The following is a 17,298-nucleotide window of genomic DNA, read 5'->3' as shown; positions in this document are numbered from 1 at the left end:
TGAAAGTTTTCACAAATTCAGTTTTATCTGAAGACTGTTTTTCTATCATTAGAGGCCGTGTTGAATGATAATGCACAATCAAGGCCATTAACTCTTCTTTTTCTTTTTCTGAAAGCTGGTAACTTAAGGACCTAAGAAAGGGTTACCAGACAAAAACTGTACTGTGGCAAGAAAAGGCATTGGGGACATGTAGATCAAAATATTTTAGAATAAAGTCGGTTGGTTTCCCCTGCAATATGAGACAAATAACATTTGATATGATCTCCTGCAGGATGTGTCTTAATATGACCCTTTGAACTGATGTAATAAGCTCGCTGGGCTTGTATTAAATCCACTTTCTTAGGAATGGGGCATGATGCACCCTCATTCCCTATTAAAGGTGCAATATGCAAGATTTCGGTCCGCTAGAGGTCGCTAGAGGCCTATTCAAAACAAAGGTGTAGCTTATTGACGCCGAGTTTGAGCGCAGAATCTTGGGACATGTGGTCTTCACATCACAGCCGGTGGAAACAATCAGGATAGGACTCAGGAAGAAATCATGTTCATGGATGTGTTTATTAACATTACTGTAGTATGAAGCACAGCAGGACTGAGTGTTGTGGGAGCTGAACGAGGCCGCTGGAGCGATTGCGCAACACATACCTCAGCGAGCAGCGGAACTTTTATTATGTCACAGTAGTCGGCGCCGCTTCCACTTTTCCGGTGATGAGTATGAGGTAACGCAGCTCTGTTTATCATATTAGATACAGTTGAGAATGTTGAAAATTATGTTATAACGTTACTCTGTGCGTTCGCTCGGTGGCTGCTGTGAGACACTTGTTTGAGACACACTGCAGTAAGAGAGATCGATTTTAGAATATCATATTAAATGCTGGATGACTTGTGTTGATAAATGGAATGCAATTAATTTTAAAACGTATTGTATGATGGAGAATTCTGTATTACTGTTACTAAAAATAAAGCTGCATCTGATTATGCTGTTAGTTACTTGACAAAATAGTGTTTTTCTCTGAAGCATGGTAAAGCATGGTACTCGCAAAAAAAATCAAGAAAATTAATAAGACTAAACGTGTTGAGCTATATAACAATAATTAGTTTTCTGTTTATAAACGTAACCAAACAGTTGTTCCCTTGTCTATTAAAACATGTAATATATTAAAGCATTTTTGGTGTTTCCATGGTTTTTACAAAATAAAACCGGAAACCGAGGGTAACGCGGGTATGACGCAATTGACAGGCGACTCCTCACACGTCCCGGAGCCTTGGTTAAAATTGCAATTTTCTCACGACTTACAAATAGTTGGAAACATTTGGGATATTGTAAGTACTCAAGTGAACAAAATATATAACATTGGCCTAGTGGTCTTTGGATATTTTACTGCAAAATTATTACATAATGCACCTTTAACTACTGGTATCAACGTCCTCTGTATCCGGTGTAACATCTGTGTGGCTCCGATCTCACACATTCTTCTAGTTTGTTGGTTCCGCTCTTCATTTTGTTTTTCCGGGTGCGCTCCATCTTCCAGCGCCCGACTAAGCTGTGGCAGAAACCGCATCTTCCATCTTCCATCTCCCACCGGGAAGAGCTCCAATAACCAAATAGTAATCGCTTCGATTCTTATATCTCTTGTGCGTATCTATTTTTTGTGTTTTCATCAATTGTTTGCAATATAATTTAGACAGGAAAGATGCCTGTATTTCAGTCGATAAAATCCTGCTTCCAGGGTTTTCACTAGCTTAGCATAGCTAGATCATTTTGGGTCACGCCCAATTAATAAATTTAACAATCTCTAAATTTGTGAGGTGTAGCTGCACATATTATTTTTGACTATGTTTTATTATGTAACGTCTTGTTACTGTGGATATGTTACTGTGTTGTTGTCTCTTCATGTAGCAAATGGTCTACATAACTGTTCCTGATGATTTCCTGTGTAAACTGGGAATTACAGACATGTTTCAAATTTTTATCTGTTTTCTAATTTCATGACCGTTACTGAAAATGGCCAGTTGGCCATTAAATATATTTTGGGATTATATTATTGTTGATTTTATGCATTGTTGAAATGTGCTTTATATTTACTTTCAACTATTTCCTTCTCTTCAGATCTGAGAAGCTGTCAGGATGACTGACTCCAAGTATTTTACCACCAACAAAAAAGGCAAGTACATTTAAGATCTGCTTAAATATGTTCATTTAAGTTATGGGATGAAATTAAATCATTGAAATTTTTGTTTTGTGGGGGGAAAAAAATAATTATGTACAATTAAGTACTTGCATTGAAAATCCATTTGGCTCAAAAATCTGAGGAGGCACGTGCTCCCTCTGTTTGAATGAGCATGACGCCTCTGTGCATGTGCGCCTCTTACTTTAACATTACTATAATATTAAACATTAACATCGGAGCCCAAACTATTAGCCTAAATTCGGTTGCTATTTATTTTTAGATATAATACTTAACACTCAAATAACAAATTGTATGCAAACTTGTAAACTGCACATTAGGCAGTTTTTGCATTTACTTCTAAATCTAATTATAAAAGTATGTTTTTACTTCACTTCGTTGTTGAAATATAATCATTTACACAGTGGCTGTCATTTTCATGACGGATTTATTTAAACATACACTTAATAATAAAGACATCATTAACAGGTTAAGTAAAATATAATGAATATATAGGCTAATGTAGTACATATATTTAGCGAAAGAGTTCATTTATCTGGCGAACTAACAAGCTGTGGACTCACCTGAGGTAAATGCTACGTGACACTTTCCACCGTTGAAACACTGATTGAGTGATTACATGAGAAATTATACATTTCAGTAAGTTGTACTGTATCTTTCAACATACCTTCAGATGTTCATTCATGTTTATTCTGTAACTAGTATTAAAGAGGAAGAGGAAGCGCTCCGCGTTGCCGCCTGAAATGAGGCGCCTGTACAGTGATCTGTCACGCCACATTAAAGAGCATCAAAATGGCTTTTTTTTTTGTTTGAATTTTGTTTATTAAATGGACAGAATTTGAATGATGACACTTTGTTTCTTATTGAAAGTAATAAAATGCAGAGCTTATTGCTATTGGTGGTTAGGCTACAATGCTGTATTTGTTTTGTAGATACAATGGGCCAGGGCTAGGCGGGGCAGCAGGGGGTGAGGTGGGGCGTGTTCTGTTGTGATTGGTCTATCGCTAACAGTGTGTGTCGGAATTAAACCGTCCATTGCCATACCTGAATTTCAGCTCAGGAGCTTATTCAGCACAGTGATACCAACAGTAAAAATGGCATCAGTTTTACCGTATCAATTCGAGCCAGAGTCCTCATTCTTTGGAAGTGCATTCAAAGTGGATTTGCTTTCGTAGCACAGAAAACAGCATCTTTTTGACATGTTGACAGTCGACGAATATCTTCCAGACCTCAGCTACAATTACAGTGTTTAACAACCACCTTTGACAGGTAGTCAAAGTAGTCATGTTTGCAGCCAGTGTAGACCTTATGCTGGCATTATGCAAATTTGTTACAAACCTGTGTAGGCTTGGACAGGTAGTAAGACTGGAATTACTGACGATTCGTTTCAGGCAGTTCAGAATCGGTTCTTTCTTTTTGGAGACAATAACTCCATTTATTGTGTATTTTGATCTTTAAAACTTTACAGACCTTTTAAATTCACAAATGGCTATATTACACACTACATGAAAGGTAATATCCGAAAAAAAGGATAATCTCTAGAAGTAGAAGTTGTATCAGCATTAGCCTTTGAAAACCTCAGATCAGATGACCACTCTAATTATGTTACTCTCTGTTTCAGGTGAAATCTTTGAGCTGAAGGCTGAGCTGAACAATGAGAAGAAGGAGAAGAGGAAAGAGGCAGTAAAGAAAGTCATTGCAGCCATGACAGTGGGCAAGGATGTCAGGTGCTTTGCGCTCATTCATCACCATTACACAATCAAAGATGCACTCTCACTTCCCACATTATGTAAAAGATGATTCATTTGAATTAAGCTAATACCTTTTCACTGCTTCTTTAGTTCCTTGTTTCCAGATGTGGTAAACTGCATGCAGACCGATAACCTGGAGCTGAAGAAACTGGTTTACCTGTACCTTATGAACTATGCCAAAAGTCAACCTGACATGGCCATCATGGCCGTTAACAGCTTTGTGAAGGTAAGACTTGCTGTTATAGTTTGGATCAACCTGATCATCAATGTTTATGAAATTCCACCAGATTGTCTGAAGTTGTTCTTTCCTTTTTTAGGACTGTGAGGATCCGAACCCACTGATCCGAGCTCTGGCTGTGCGTACAATGGGATGTATTCGTGTGGATAAGATCACTGAGTACTTGTGCGAGCCTCTGCGAAAGTGTCTGAAGGATGAAGACCCCTATGTGAGGAAGACCGCAGCAGTATGTGTGGCCAAACTTCATGACATCAATGCCCAGATGGTGGAGGACCAGGGCTTCCTGGATTCTCTCAGGGACCTGATCGCTGACTCCAACCCCATGGTTAGATTCTTTTGATCTAATTTCACTGAATGCATACCTCGACATTTACAGTACTTTACTAATATCTGAATTTCTCATAGGTTGTGGCTAATGCAGTTGCTGCTCTGTCTGAGATCAGCGAGTCTCACCCCAACAGCAACCTTCTGGACCTGAATCCCCAGAACATCAATAAGCTCCTGACGGCGCTCAACGAGTGCACTGAGTGGGGCCAGATCTTCATCCTGGACTGCCTCTCCAACTACAACCCCAAAGACGAGCGTGAGGCCCAGAGGTGAGGGGATAATGATCCTCTTAGGTTTCTTTATCTCTACAGGTGTATGGAGATTAAGGAGATTGAATGAAGTTTCCAAAAAAAAAACAAAAAACAAAATACAGATTTGCTGTGCTTGTTTGTAGGGCTGCACAATTTGGCCAAAATGATTTGGTTATAAAGCCAATCAATATGACTATAAGATAATAATTTTAACAATAATAATTATAATAATAATTATTATTACTAAATTAAAAATAAAAAACTAAATAAAAACAAAATACGAAATTACTTTTGTAATACTTCACAGTAAAATAAAAAAATATATATATCTGTCTGGGAAACTGCCCCAGTAAGTTTTAAAATGTTTAAAAATCATATAAGAACATAAAAATGAATACGAAAAATAAAGGAAAATGAATTATTTTTAAAATATGAATTAAAACTAATAATAAATAAGGAAAAATAATACAGTGCCCAGTGCTTATTTGGAGAATGCACAGGTGAACTGATATATTTAGACTTTTCTTTCCCCCAGTTTAGATGTGAATGTGGCAACCAACATCTGACATCTTCTGAAATCTGGTTTCTTTAAAGGTCTGGAACAGTTAATTATATGACAGTCAAGTTTTCTTTCTCTCCTGTTATTATGAATTTGCATTTAAAAAAAAAAACTGAAGTGGATTAGAGGCTGTAAAAAACCTGTGTTGTCTGATCTGACAGGTTAAGTTCAGGCATATCTAGCCGGTAAATGTCAACAACTGATTGCTGTACTTGGATTGTCAAATGAAGAAGATTAATTATATACGCCAGGCATATGATAACATTATTATTTATTTTTAGTTTAAGAATAGAACAGAAATAAAAATATTTAGTGCTGCTTTAGAGTGAGTTGTATGTTAATATTAATTTATTTTCCTCGCAGGTCTATTTTAAGATGATATGACATTTTATTCACACATGGTATTTATTTTCTCTTTCAGACTGTTATTAAGAGATAAACAGATTTGTTGTGGAATAAACCTCTGAGACGAAATAGAGGCTTGCATTTTCTATTTAGGTCTAACACTTCTTGGGTTCCATTCATAGAATTCATATGTAATTTGTATAGCAGCATGAATAATAGTGCAATACAGGCCATATCAGAGGTGTAAAGTATTTGAGTAAATGTAATTAGTTACTGTACTTAAGTATTTTTTGGCTACTTTGTAGTTGTACTAAGTATCAAAGATATTAGCAACTTTTACTCTCTACTTGACTACATTTTTGAGCAAGTAAATGTACTTTTTACTCCACTACATTTGTGATGAGTAATGCAATTACAAATTACATTTTGCATGGCACCTAACTTTTTCAAACCAGCACGTACAGTAGACTTTGACTATTTAATTTGACTTAACATTGTTTTATTTATCCGCTATATTAACAAGACCTTTTTGAAGGATATTGGTTTACTTATGACCTTTTTGTGCACTTGAGCTCAACTGAGATTTGAGAGTTTGTAGATGTTTAAAAGGTTGTTGTTTTGACCTTGATTTATTGCAATACTGAAGTGTTCAGTTTTATTTTGATTTTAGAAAATAAACTTGATTTTATTATCTTACAAATCAATTGTTTCTTATTTTCACCGGCATGTCTCTCAGGTGTTGAGAACTAGTGGATCTCTTAGCCTACATTCAGCATGAGTAAAATACTGAAGTACTGTTAAAATCAGATACTTTAAGACTTTTACTCAAGTCATATTGGAATTGGTTACTTGTAACTTGTAATGGAGTCATTTTTGATGTTAGGTATTTGTACTTTTACTCAAGTATGGTTTTCAGGTACTCTTTACACCTCTGGGCCATATAAAAAGTGCTTATGAATTGCTGCATAGATTTCACAAAATTTTCATAGGAAGATCAAACAGGAGAAATTCAAATCACAGTCTTTCCAGAATTGGTTTTTAATGCACAACACCTTATTTGAACTAAAAACAGAAAAGTTTTGGCTGTTCATTTACACAACAACTGCATTTTGGGCGCCTGAAAATGCAAACGGTTTCAAAGTGCAAGTTTTTGAAAATGATAGCATTATCGTCTCTGTGTAAACTACAAAAAACGCAAATTTGTGAAAACGGTGACCATGTGTACGTACTGTGTGTTCAGTCTATAGGCGCGTAGTGTTTCTTTACAAAGTGACATCGCCAACTACTGGCCTGGCATGAATAATACAGCATTTGTTTTGTGGGTCCATGTGAACGGGGATCATTTTGACAGCGTTGTCGTCTGTATACAAAAAATGCAAAAGAACCTTTCTGTTTTTAGTACATTGTTGTCGTGTAAACGTACCCTTAATCAAACCAAGGTATTTCAACAAAACATAGTGTTTCTCTTTCTGAATGTTTGCCCTCAGAGAAAATTATACTTTTTGTGATAGCCACATCAATATTGTCAGTACGGCTGAAATAGCTTTGTGTAATGTGCAATTGTTCTATTACCAGTACAGGAATAAAATATGTTATGTGATTTCTGACAATATCAAATAAAAGTAAATAAAGACTATATAAATTAGGACCCAGGACAAACTTTATATTACTTTTTGCTGTGTATTGCCCGCTAAGAAAAACACACAAATGGGTACAGGGAAGATTTAAACTGTTAATGACAAATTTTATAATCAACCAATCCAAAATTGAAAAACCTCAATTCAAGAGTGCCAGGATTAATACAGATGAAAACCCTATTAAGCATAACTCCCTCTTCCTGTCTCTTTTAGTATCTGTGAGCGTGTGACTCCACGTCTCTCTCATGCTAACTCGGCTGTGGTGCTGTCAGCGGTGAAGGTACTGATGAAGTTCCTGGAGCTCCTGCCCAAAGACTCTGATTACTACAACACTCTTCTGAAGAAGCTCTCTCCTCCTCTCGTCACACTGTTGTCTGGGGAACCAGAGGTCCAATATGTGGCCCTCAGGAACATTAACCTTATTGTGCAGAAACGGTTAGACTGCTGCCCTTATTTTTCAGTCCTATTTGTTTTCTGAGGCACTAGTTTAAGAGTTCAGCGTTCTAATCACTCAGTCTCTGACATAGATGACTAAATGCCATCATTAGATGGCAGTATTGTCCATTTTGTCTGTTTGCTTGGCAATACTGAATGTTTCAACTAAGACAGTGATCTCTCTACCTGCAGGCCTGAGATCTTGAAGCAGGAGATCAAAGTCTTCTTTGTCAAGTACAATGACCCTATCTACGTCAAGCTGGAGAAACTGGACATCATGATCCGTCTGGCCTCTCATGCCAACATTGCCCAGGTATTTCAAAAGATGTTTAACTCTTAGGCCGGGTTCACACCGCACGCGTCAGTGGCGCGTGAGCGTCGCGTCATCAAGCTGCATATAAAATGAGCATTACTTTACAAAGACAGCTATAAATTTGTTTTTATAAGTTGGTCATTTATAAACTTGATAGTCTCACTTACTTGATAGAAAGTTTGTTAACATGCAAGGTGTACAACACTCGCATATAAACGTTAAATAAAAATAAATAGCCTTGTGTTATCCATTGCTGCACACAAATGAGGTAAGCTTTGTGTTTTACATCATCTGACGCGAGAACATGTTTACAACACAGCAAACTCAGCGAGAAAAGCCAGCAAACTCGTGTTTGATTTGGGTATGCAAGAGCCTATATTGCTGTCTGTGTAATAACTAAAATAATGTTTATATATCATATTTTCTGGCTAGTTTAATTTAGTTTTTTATAATACACCATACTTTAACCCAAACTGAATAATTAAAAACTAGTTTAAATGAGTAAATCTTCTAGAAATATTAAAAAATATTAATTGTCTTTCCTGACATACTTCAATTCTTGTTAAAACACACTAGATATGCTTATTCTGTGCATTTTGAGCACTTTTTGTGTGAAATCATATCTATTTTGTCTATCAAAGGTCTACTTTCACTTTAATTGAGCGTTAGCAGCGCAGCAAAAATAGACCCAGCGCCGAAACGATCGCAGCACTGCTGCTTCTGCTCTGCTCCTGCAACGCGCTGCCGCGCAGCCTCTGCGTGCGGTGTGAATGCTCTCATCTGTTAACATGAGCGGCGAAAAAAATATGTGCTGCTTACGCTCTGCTGACGCGTGCGGTGTGAACCCGGCCTTAGCTTTTAAGTCAGTATGCTTTACTTGCATAATGTTTCTGAGAACAGGATATTCAACAAGAAAACAGTGTAGCACATCATTATTATCTTAATATTATAGTCTGAAATAAGAGACTGAACTTGTAGTCGGTGCTTCTCATTAGTAGGCAGAGGCAGTCCAGGGCTTTAAAAGTTCAAATAATAGAGATTATTCTGCAACTGTAATTAAAGCTGAAATAATTACATCATTATTTTCAATTATTTTCACTGTCATTTATGTTAATATAGAGATCACACGCTCTCTAGATCCACACAGTCCAAAATTTCCTGTGATGCTAGCAAAAAAAAAAAAAAAATAAAAAATAAATAAATATATAGCTAGGACATTGGTAGCATTCCCCTGTGATTTAGATTTTATTAACAGGAAAGTGTATCAGCACTTCACTTCAAATGAAAAATTACAGTGTGTTTAGCTGAATGTTACATAACACTGTAATACTAATTGATGTGCAAATTAGCTGCTATTTGATTTTGTCCTTTATGTACGAGTATGAAAGACCTAAATATGTACACTTTTTATTTTGCGCTTTACTTTCTTAATTGATTGTGCAGTTTGTGTTGCAAAGATAACAAATTAACTTTCAGTAGAACTGCATCGTCGATTTGTCCCTCTAATTACATATCGCTTAGAAGTGTGCCTAAAAGGAACATAGTCTCTTATATTTTCCACTCAGTGGCGGTTTGTTGAGTTGTTTAACTAAAACACATGCTCAAGCTTATTGAGCTCTGAGCTGCCTGGCATAAAATGACAGCTGTGATTACTCTGCATCTGACAGCAAATTGCTTCATTGCATTCCGTTATTATACATTCCATCTTTGTTATATTTTTCATTTACTTATATTACGTCATTTAGCCTTTGTTTGTTAAATGTTAACATCAGACTCTTCTCACGCTTTTCCCCCTGAGCTTATAACCTCGTGAGTTATCGATTCGCTATTCTTTCTCTTGTGGAAGTCATTCAGCCTTTCACAGTCTGTTTCTATAGAAATCCTTGTAAAATTATGTTGATTTCTGTAGGTACTAGCTGAACTGAAGGAGTATGCCACTGAGGTGGATGTAGACTTTGTTCGGAAAGCTGTTCGAGCCATCGGCCGTTGTGCCATCAAAGTGGAGGTAAGTCTTGCCTCATTATTCATCCCTAAATACCTACATTTGTAAGACTTTATTCTTTATTCCCCATAGAAATGTCTGATAAACCTCTGCTATTTAGCTTGCTTTTTGGTCTTTTAACATCAAAATTCCTAAACACAAGCAACCTTTATTGATTTTTTTTTTATTTTCATTGCATATTGTGTTCCAATAGCTGTAGTGCCTTAATGAGTTTTATCATTGTAATTTATAGCTGTGACTGAGTTTTCTCTTATATCTTTGTGTACAGCAATCAGCTGAGCGTTGTGTTAGCACCCTGCTGGACCTCATCCAGACCAAAGTCAATTATGTTGTGCAAGAGGCCATTGTGGTCATCAGGGATATCTTCCGCAAATACCCCAACAAGTCAGTCCATAACTCTCATCTGAACTATTTTTATTGATACTTTCTCAGTACTGAAATGAAATCACAGTTTTTCTTCGCTCCTCTACCAATTTAAAATTTTTTCCACTGAGCTTGTCACAATGCATTCTGGGATTGTCTTATCTGTAAAGAATACATGCCTTAGAATTAGACTAAAATGAAGTATCTCAGAATTATTAAAGGATTAGTTCACTTCAGAATGAAAATTTCCTGATAATTTACTCACCCTCATGTCCTCCAAGATGTTTATGTCTTTCTTTCTTCAGTCGAAAAGAAATGAAGGTTTTTAAAAAAACATTCCAGGATTATTCTCCATATAGTGAACTTCGATGGGGTCAACGGGTTGAAGGTCCAAATTGCAGTTTCAGTGCAGCTTCAAAGGGCTCAACATGATCCCAGCTGAGGATTAAGTGTCTTATCTAGTGAAACGATCATCATTTTCTAAAAAAAAAAAAATTTGCGATGTGCCACGCATTACATAATTACGTTGGAAAGGTCACGCGTGACGTAGGTGGAAGTACTGCGGTAAGGCGAAAAACTCTCAATCTCATTTTCTCATCCAACTTCAAAAACATTGTTGTTTTACCTTTTTTTTTTTTTGTAAAGGTGTTTGACTTTTCTTTGCACGTTCGCTTTGTAGACACTTACTTGGTACTTCCACCTACGTCACGCGTGACCTTTCCAACGTGATTACGTAATGCGTAGTGCATCGCAGAGATGTGCAAGATGAGCATTTGTGGTTAAAAAAGTCTATCATTTTTTTTATTTTTTTTTAGAAAATGACCGATCGTTTCGCTATATTAGACCCTTATTCCTTGTCTGGGATTGTGTAGAGCCCTTTGAAGCTGCACTGAAACTGCAGTTTGAACCTTCATCCCGTTGAACCCCACTGAAGTACACTATATGGAGAAAAATCCTGGAACGTTTTCCTCAAAAACCTTAATTTCTTTTTGACTGAAGAAAGAAAGACATAAAAATCTTGAATGACATGGGGGTGAGTAAATTATCAGGAAATTTTAATTCTGAAGTGAACTAATCCTTTAAATAACCTACCTTTTGGAACAGCCTCTACGTAAGAAGCCCTCCTATGATCCTTAAAATGCTTTGTACACAACTCAATAGGTTTTGGAACAGAGTATATATCAGTTTGTCTGTCTAAAAAAAAAAATAGCCCCTAGGTCCATGTAGAATGAAAGAGCATGTAACTAATTGCCTGCTGAAACACCCCTCTGTTGTCTGTACAGATATGAAAGCATAATTGCCACTCTGTGTGAAAACCTGGACTCTCTGGATGAGCCTGACGCTCGAGCAGCCATGATCTGGATTGTGGGTGAATATGCAGAGCGTATCGACAATGCTGATGAGCTCCTGGAGAGTTTCCTTGAGGGCTTCCATGATGAAAGCACTCAGGTTTGACATTGTTATTGTTTTAGATTGTAATCAGGAGTGTATTCCAGAAAGCAGGTTATGTGACATACCCGGGTTTACGCAGTTTACTCAGAGTAAGCTTGTGCTTATGAGGACACTCGACAATACAGGAATTTTGGCATAATTTTGTGTGTGTTTTGTCCGTTTAAGCACCAAAAGGGAACTCAATGCAGCTGGCTCCTGTCTGTCACACAGACAGCGTTCCAGTACTGCACTGCATTCTCTTTCGTGTCTTGTCACGCTCGAATGGTTTAAAAGCATTTGCATGAATAAGAGCGTGGTCATGTAATGTAGAGCTAGCTAAAGGATGACACTAAAAAATAGATGCTGTTAATTGCGTTAAATATTATGTGTTAAACTGAAAAAATGAATCGCATGAATTAACGTGTAAATTTTAACAGTACTTGTGTGTATATGTATATATTATAAGCACTATTATAACATAAAGCAATGATAATTTTACTCTTATTTATTGAATTTATTTTATTCTCATCTTACACATTGTGGATCTGCATTCAGAAGGGGTTTTTTTTGCAATGGGATGTTTTCTATATAATGTATTTCTTTAATAATACATATTTAATACATCTATTATAACAAATGTGAAAGCAAAATGGCTAAACATAAAAAATAAACTTATACAGACATTATCTTGTAAACCTGCTTTTTAGTTCAATCAGTCTTTCTTTTTAAATTTATAATTAGCATCTAACAAACAATATAATTCTTGTTCACAGTAATAAAAAACTGATTGAAGATTTAAAGATAAGTTTAAAAAAATGACACAACTGCCCCATAGGTGGCGATATGCACTAACACCGTGTCTACACCGCGACAAAAGACAATAGAACCCATTATAATCAGTGATATTGTCTACACTGGATGCGATGTGGCGCGATGCTAGGCGACAAATTCCCCGTTCTATTTCTGACGTAGTCCAAGTGCTTTCCAACGGTCGTCTGGTCGCGTTCAGTGTAGACAGCTTTTAGCTGTTGCAGCGCGATGCGACGCAATAGAAGTCGCATCTGGTGTAGACACGGTGTAAGAATGTAAATTGGGTATATTTGACATTAAGTTAACCTTGCTTTCTGGAATACCCCACAGGTCAATGTGTGTTTTGCTTAGTTTTGTTTCAGTGTTTTTTTTTTTTTTTTTTTTTTGTCTTGTGTGTTTTTTATTTAGTTTACAGTTATAGTAAATAGCTTATTTAAAAGCAGGGACTTCCTCTGATTCAGTATCCACTGCATTGTTGCTTTCAGGTCCAGTTGACTCTGCTGACGGCCATAGTGAAGCTGTTCCTGAAGAAGCCCTCAGAGACTCAAGAGCTGGTTCAGCAAGTGCTCAGTCTGGCCACTCAGGTGAGATGTGCTTGAGCATTACAAACCATAGTGTTACACTACAACTTGATGTTTTCGTCTAGGGATGTGCGAGAGTTGTCAACTAAAAGATACTACTGCTGCTAGTCGACATTAGAAATACTAGTCGTTTACCTTTTTTTGCAGGTTTATTTGTTGCTTTATATTTTTACCAAGGCTATGTTAATGATACATTTTGAAAACAATACATTATTTTGAAAAGTCTGTATATCTGGAGAGGAGAACAATCATTTAATTTTACATCAGACTTTGCATGCATTAGTTTTCTCTGTGTCACTCACAGCAGGCTCAGAGAAATGTCCAACCAGAAGACAAGCAAGGTGTATTTTAGAGGAAAATGACAGTTTTGTGTACACTGTAGTTACAATTAAAACAGATTATTGGAGAACGCTTTACAATAAATTACTATCTAAGTCTTTCTACTTCAAAATTTCACATTTAATTCACATTATTTGTTTCCACACCACATTTTTCAGTGTTGGCTATATCAAACTGGCATATAACATTTAAGCTTGTTATAGTACCAGTTATTAGGGACAATACTGGTATGAAATTTTGGTCACACTTTAGATTAGGGTCTAATTTTCACTATTAACTAACTATTAGCTATGACTTTTGCCTCAATAAACTCCTAATTACTGCTTATTAATAGTTAGTAAAGTAGTTGTTAAGTTTAGGTATTGGGTAGGATTAAGGGATGTAGAATATGGTCATGCAGAATAAGGCATTAATATGTGCTTTATAAATACTAATAAACAGCCAATATCTTAGTAATATGCATGCTAATAAACAACTAGTTGATAGTGAGAAACCCTAAACTAAAGTGTTACCAAAATTTTATACTGGTTTAAAGGAGAAACTTTATGAATGGAAATTACTTGACAAAAAGAGATTATATATATCATGAAAAAAAAAATGAAAAAAATGTATGATTACAGTAAATGTCTATATTGGCTAATGTTGATTAAATGAACTCTTTAAGTTTCATATACAATGATGATAATTCAAAGCAAGTATTCAGTATGGGATTTGACTCTTTGATTCACAGATTAAGTAGACTATTTCAAATGAATTGCTTATACAGACTGTTTTTTGACTTATTGTCCTCTGTGGGGTTCTTAGACTAGTCTATTAATTGGTTACAGAGTTTCCGTTTAAACGTTATGGAAATTAGTGGTGCCGCGCATCCCTATTATAAGCTGAAAATGGCACAGATACATTTGTTAGGCCTTTAGTCACACCACATGTTTCTGCAGTGTATCAGAGTGAGATTTTTTTTTTTTTAATCTATTTATAATGAAAGACATTTGAAAACTTATGCTCATTGCATACAACATTGTATTTGCATTTCACATCATCACAAAAATCACATCATAGTGTCGCATCTCAGAAGGATCTCAGCATCTGTCTGTCAGTGTCACGTTTCCTCTTCTTTCAACCTGGTCTCGTTCTCCTTCTCAGGACTCTGATAACCCTGACTTGCGTGATCGTGGCTACATCTACTGGCGTCTGCTGTCCACCGACCCTGTGACAGCTAAAGAGGTTGTGCTGTCTGAGAAGCCTCTGATCTCAGAGGAGACGGACCTGATTGAGCCCACCCTGTTGGACGAGCTCATCTGCCACATCGGCTCGCTGGCCTCCGTCTACCACAAACCCCCCAATGCCTTTGTGGAAGGAAGCCACGGCATTCACCGCAAACATCTGCCCATCCAGCACGGCAGGTACTAAGACAGCTAAAACTAGATCTAGCTAAACATCTTTGAATATTTAATTGGCTGTCTAGAAATTGCTCTTTGTGAGTGTGAGCTCTGTAATATGGTTTAAACGTCTGGACAGATTTCCTAACAGATTGCATGAGCACAAACCCTCTTTTGGGGATTTACTAAAGACACGCAGTGAAAAATTAGTGATGGAAGCCGTGAACACTGTTATTTTTGCAGCTGACCATATTATATCTGCACTCCTACAGAGTTTCCATTTCAGACGCAAAATTTATGGAAGGAGAGTATTTAAATCATGCAATTTACTATTGTTTGAGGATTTACTATCGTTCGAGGTAGTTAATTTACTGGTATTTGCGCCGTTATTTAATACCTAGTCTTGCGTAGCCAGACCTTCAGAGGACGTCTGACTGACATGTAAATCAACCAATCACAGTTAGTTTTGTTCTGGGTCATGTTTAAGGGCATGAAAATGTAAAGTCATTGTCCCTATGATAACAGACCGGTGTGCATCTAATAAATAATTAATTCAAGAATATTGTGAAAGTTTACTGCAATAGTGGTGCTGTGAACTTCACAATCCAGAGTAACATCATTGAGTGTGTTTACATGCACACTCATAATGTGATTATAATGGGATTTTGGCAATATTGCGATTTAAACTTCACCCCATGTAAACGCAATACTTCAATCAAGCGAATGCGATTAAGCTCATAATCGTAGTAACCATAATCACATTAAACTAGGTGGTGTACGCTGATTTTAATCACAATAAACAGGCATTTAAAAACCTTAATTGCATTATTATCGCTCTGACCAAAGTGCGCATGTGCTTGGACATACACGGATGCCGTGTGTTGTTCACACAACTTCTTGAATGAGCTCCGTGACATTATTCTGATGTTTTCTCTTCTCCAAATCACTAAACTCTGTCAACACAACTCGCTGCGCAGTTTCTGCTCCGTATCTTCATCCAGACGGTGCAAAGAACGCAACGGCAGCGTAGGCAAACCCGGCCTTGCTATGTTCATCACGGCGCCAAATAATATCCAGTACGTCCATAAAAATGTATTTTGAATTTGATGCGAGTAGATTAAAACCATGGCCGGTAACATACATATTGTATGCCAATCTGAGTGTGGTATAACCATACTTTTCAATGTATAATCAGAGTAATGAAAATTGCATGTAATTCAATTCAATTCAATTCACATTTATTTGTATAGCGCTTTTCACGATACATATCGTTTCAAAGCAACTTTACAGAGAATGCATGTCAACATTACAATTTGGAGAATGCAGTTAGCTAATAATGTAATAATTTAGGCGATTAATATACAATCACTGTTTGCAATTTAATTGAAGGTAGAAGCAAAGATCTCCTGAAAAAATGAATTACATATTAACAATAATTAGGATATATAGAAATTTGCGAATGTGCGTGTTGATCCAGATGTTGCATCTTCTGAAGTCATCGCAGGAGTTGGCGCCGTCTCTTCCAAAGTTTTAGTCATCTGAGGTCTTAAGAGGCTGGATCCAAACTGAAACTGATGTACTCTCTAGTCCCGAGGTAAAACAGAAAAGCAAATGGAGAATAATTAGCATAGCTGCTGTTCATAACATTAAGCAAAGATAGTCATGTGCAATTGATCTGATATGAGATGGAATATGTGAATGCTTGGCTAAAGAGATGTGTCTTTAATCTAGATTTAAACTGGGTGAGCGAGTCTGAGCCCCGAACATTATCAGGAAGGCTATTCCAGAGTTTAGGAGCCAAATGTGAAAACGCTCTCCCTCCTTTAGAGGACTTAGCTATCCTAGGTACAACCAGAAGTCCAGAGTTTTGTGATCTTAAAGAGCGTGAAGGATTGTAGGGCGATAAAAGATCGGTTAAGTACACAGGAGCTAAACCATTTAGAGCCTTATAGGTCATTAGCAGTACTTTATAATCGATACGGAACTTAATAGGTAACCAGTGAAGAGATGATAAAATTGGTGTTATATGATCATATTTTCTTGAATATCTGGAGAGAAGAGTTCAGTTCCTGTCATGTAAACATCTTACTGTGATTAAGACCTTACTCTGATTATGAGAAATAATTGCATTGTTGGTGCACATGTAAACGTAGACATTGTCAGAGTTGTAAACATGAAAGATTTTTTTTCCATGAGGGGGTTTGGCATCACGCCTTTGTTTCCAGGCAGACCGTTAAAGTATGCAACACACGTCTCCTGGAAATCCTGTAGAATTCAACCAATCAGATGACGACTTCAAAACTCCTGAAGTGTTTCCTATTTTCTTTGCCTTATGCATCAGACTTTGAGCC

General features: G+C 36.7%; 1 protein-coding gene across 2 annotated transcripts in view; it reads left to right on the top strand.

Annotated features, from left to right (window-relative positions):
* Nucleotides 1–1,477: 1,477 nt before the first annotated feature.
* ap2b1 (adaptor related protein complex 2 subunit beta 1) overlaps nt 1,478–17,298 on the top strand; it is a 54,064-nt gene continuing 38,243 nt past the window's right edge. Inside the window, exons 1-13 of one of the 2 annotated variants that reach the window (XM_051894100.1) lie at nt 1,478–1,632; nt 2,108–2,162; nt 3,808–3,913; nt 4,028–4,163; nt 4,255–4,500; nt 4,581–4,771; nt 7,508–7,729; nt 7,922–8,042; nt 9,952–10,047; nt 10,313–10,428; nt 11,691–11,856; nt 13,134–13,232; nt 14,712–14,971. In XM_051894100.1, the coding sequence (XP_051750060.1) occupies nt 2,126–2,162; nt 3,808–3,913; nt 4,028–4,163; nt 4,255–4,500; nt 4,581–4,771; nt 7,508–7,729; nt 7,922–8,042; nt 9,952–10,047; nt 10,313–10,428; nt 11,691–11,856; nt 13,134–13,232; nt 14,712–14,971 (1,796 nt within the window). In that variant the 5' untranslated portion in view covers nt 1,478–1,632; nt 2,108–2,125. The remainder of the gene's footprint in view (nt 1,633–2,107; nt 2,163–3,807; nt 3,914–4,027; nt 4,164–4,254; nt 4,501–4,580; nt 4,772–7,507; nt 7,730–7,921; nt 8,043–9,951; nt 10,048–10,312; nt 10,429–11,690; nt 11,857–13,133; nt 13,233–14,711; nt 14,972–17,298) is intronic. The other variant, XM_051894101.1, reaches the window with a different exon arrangement.

Source organism: Ctenopharyngodon idella, chromosome 5 (genome assembly GCF_019924925.1).
Source record: "Ctenopharyngodon idella isolate HZGC_01 chromosome 5, HZGC01, whole genome shotgun sequence".
NCBI classification, from domain to species: domain Eukaryota; kingdom Metazoa; phylum Chordata; class Actinopteri; order Cypriniformes; family Xenocyprididae; genus Ctenopharyngodon; species Ctenopharyngodon idella.
This window is presented reverse-complemented; position numbering and strand designations above follow the sequence as displayed.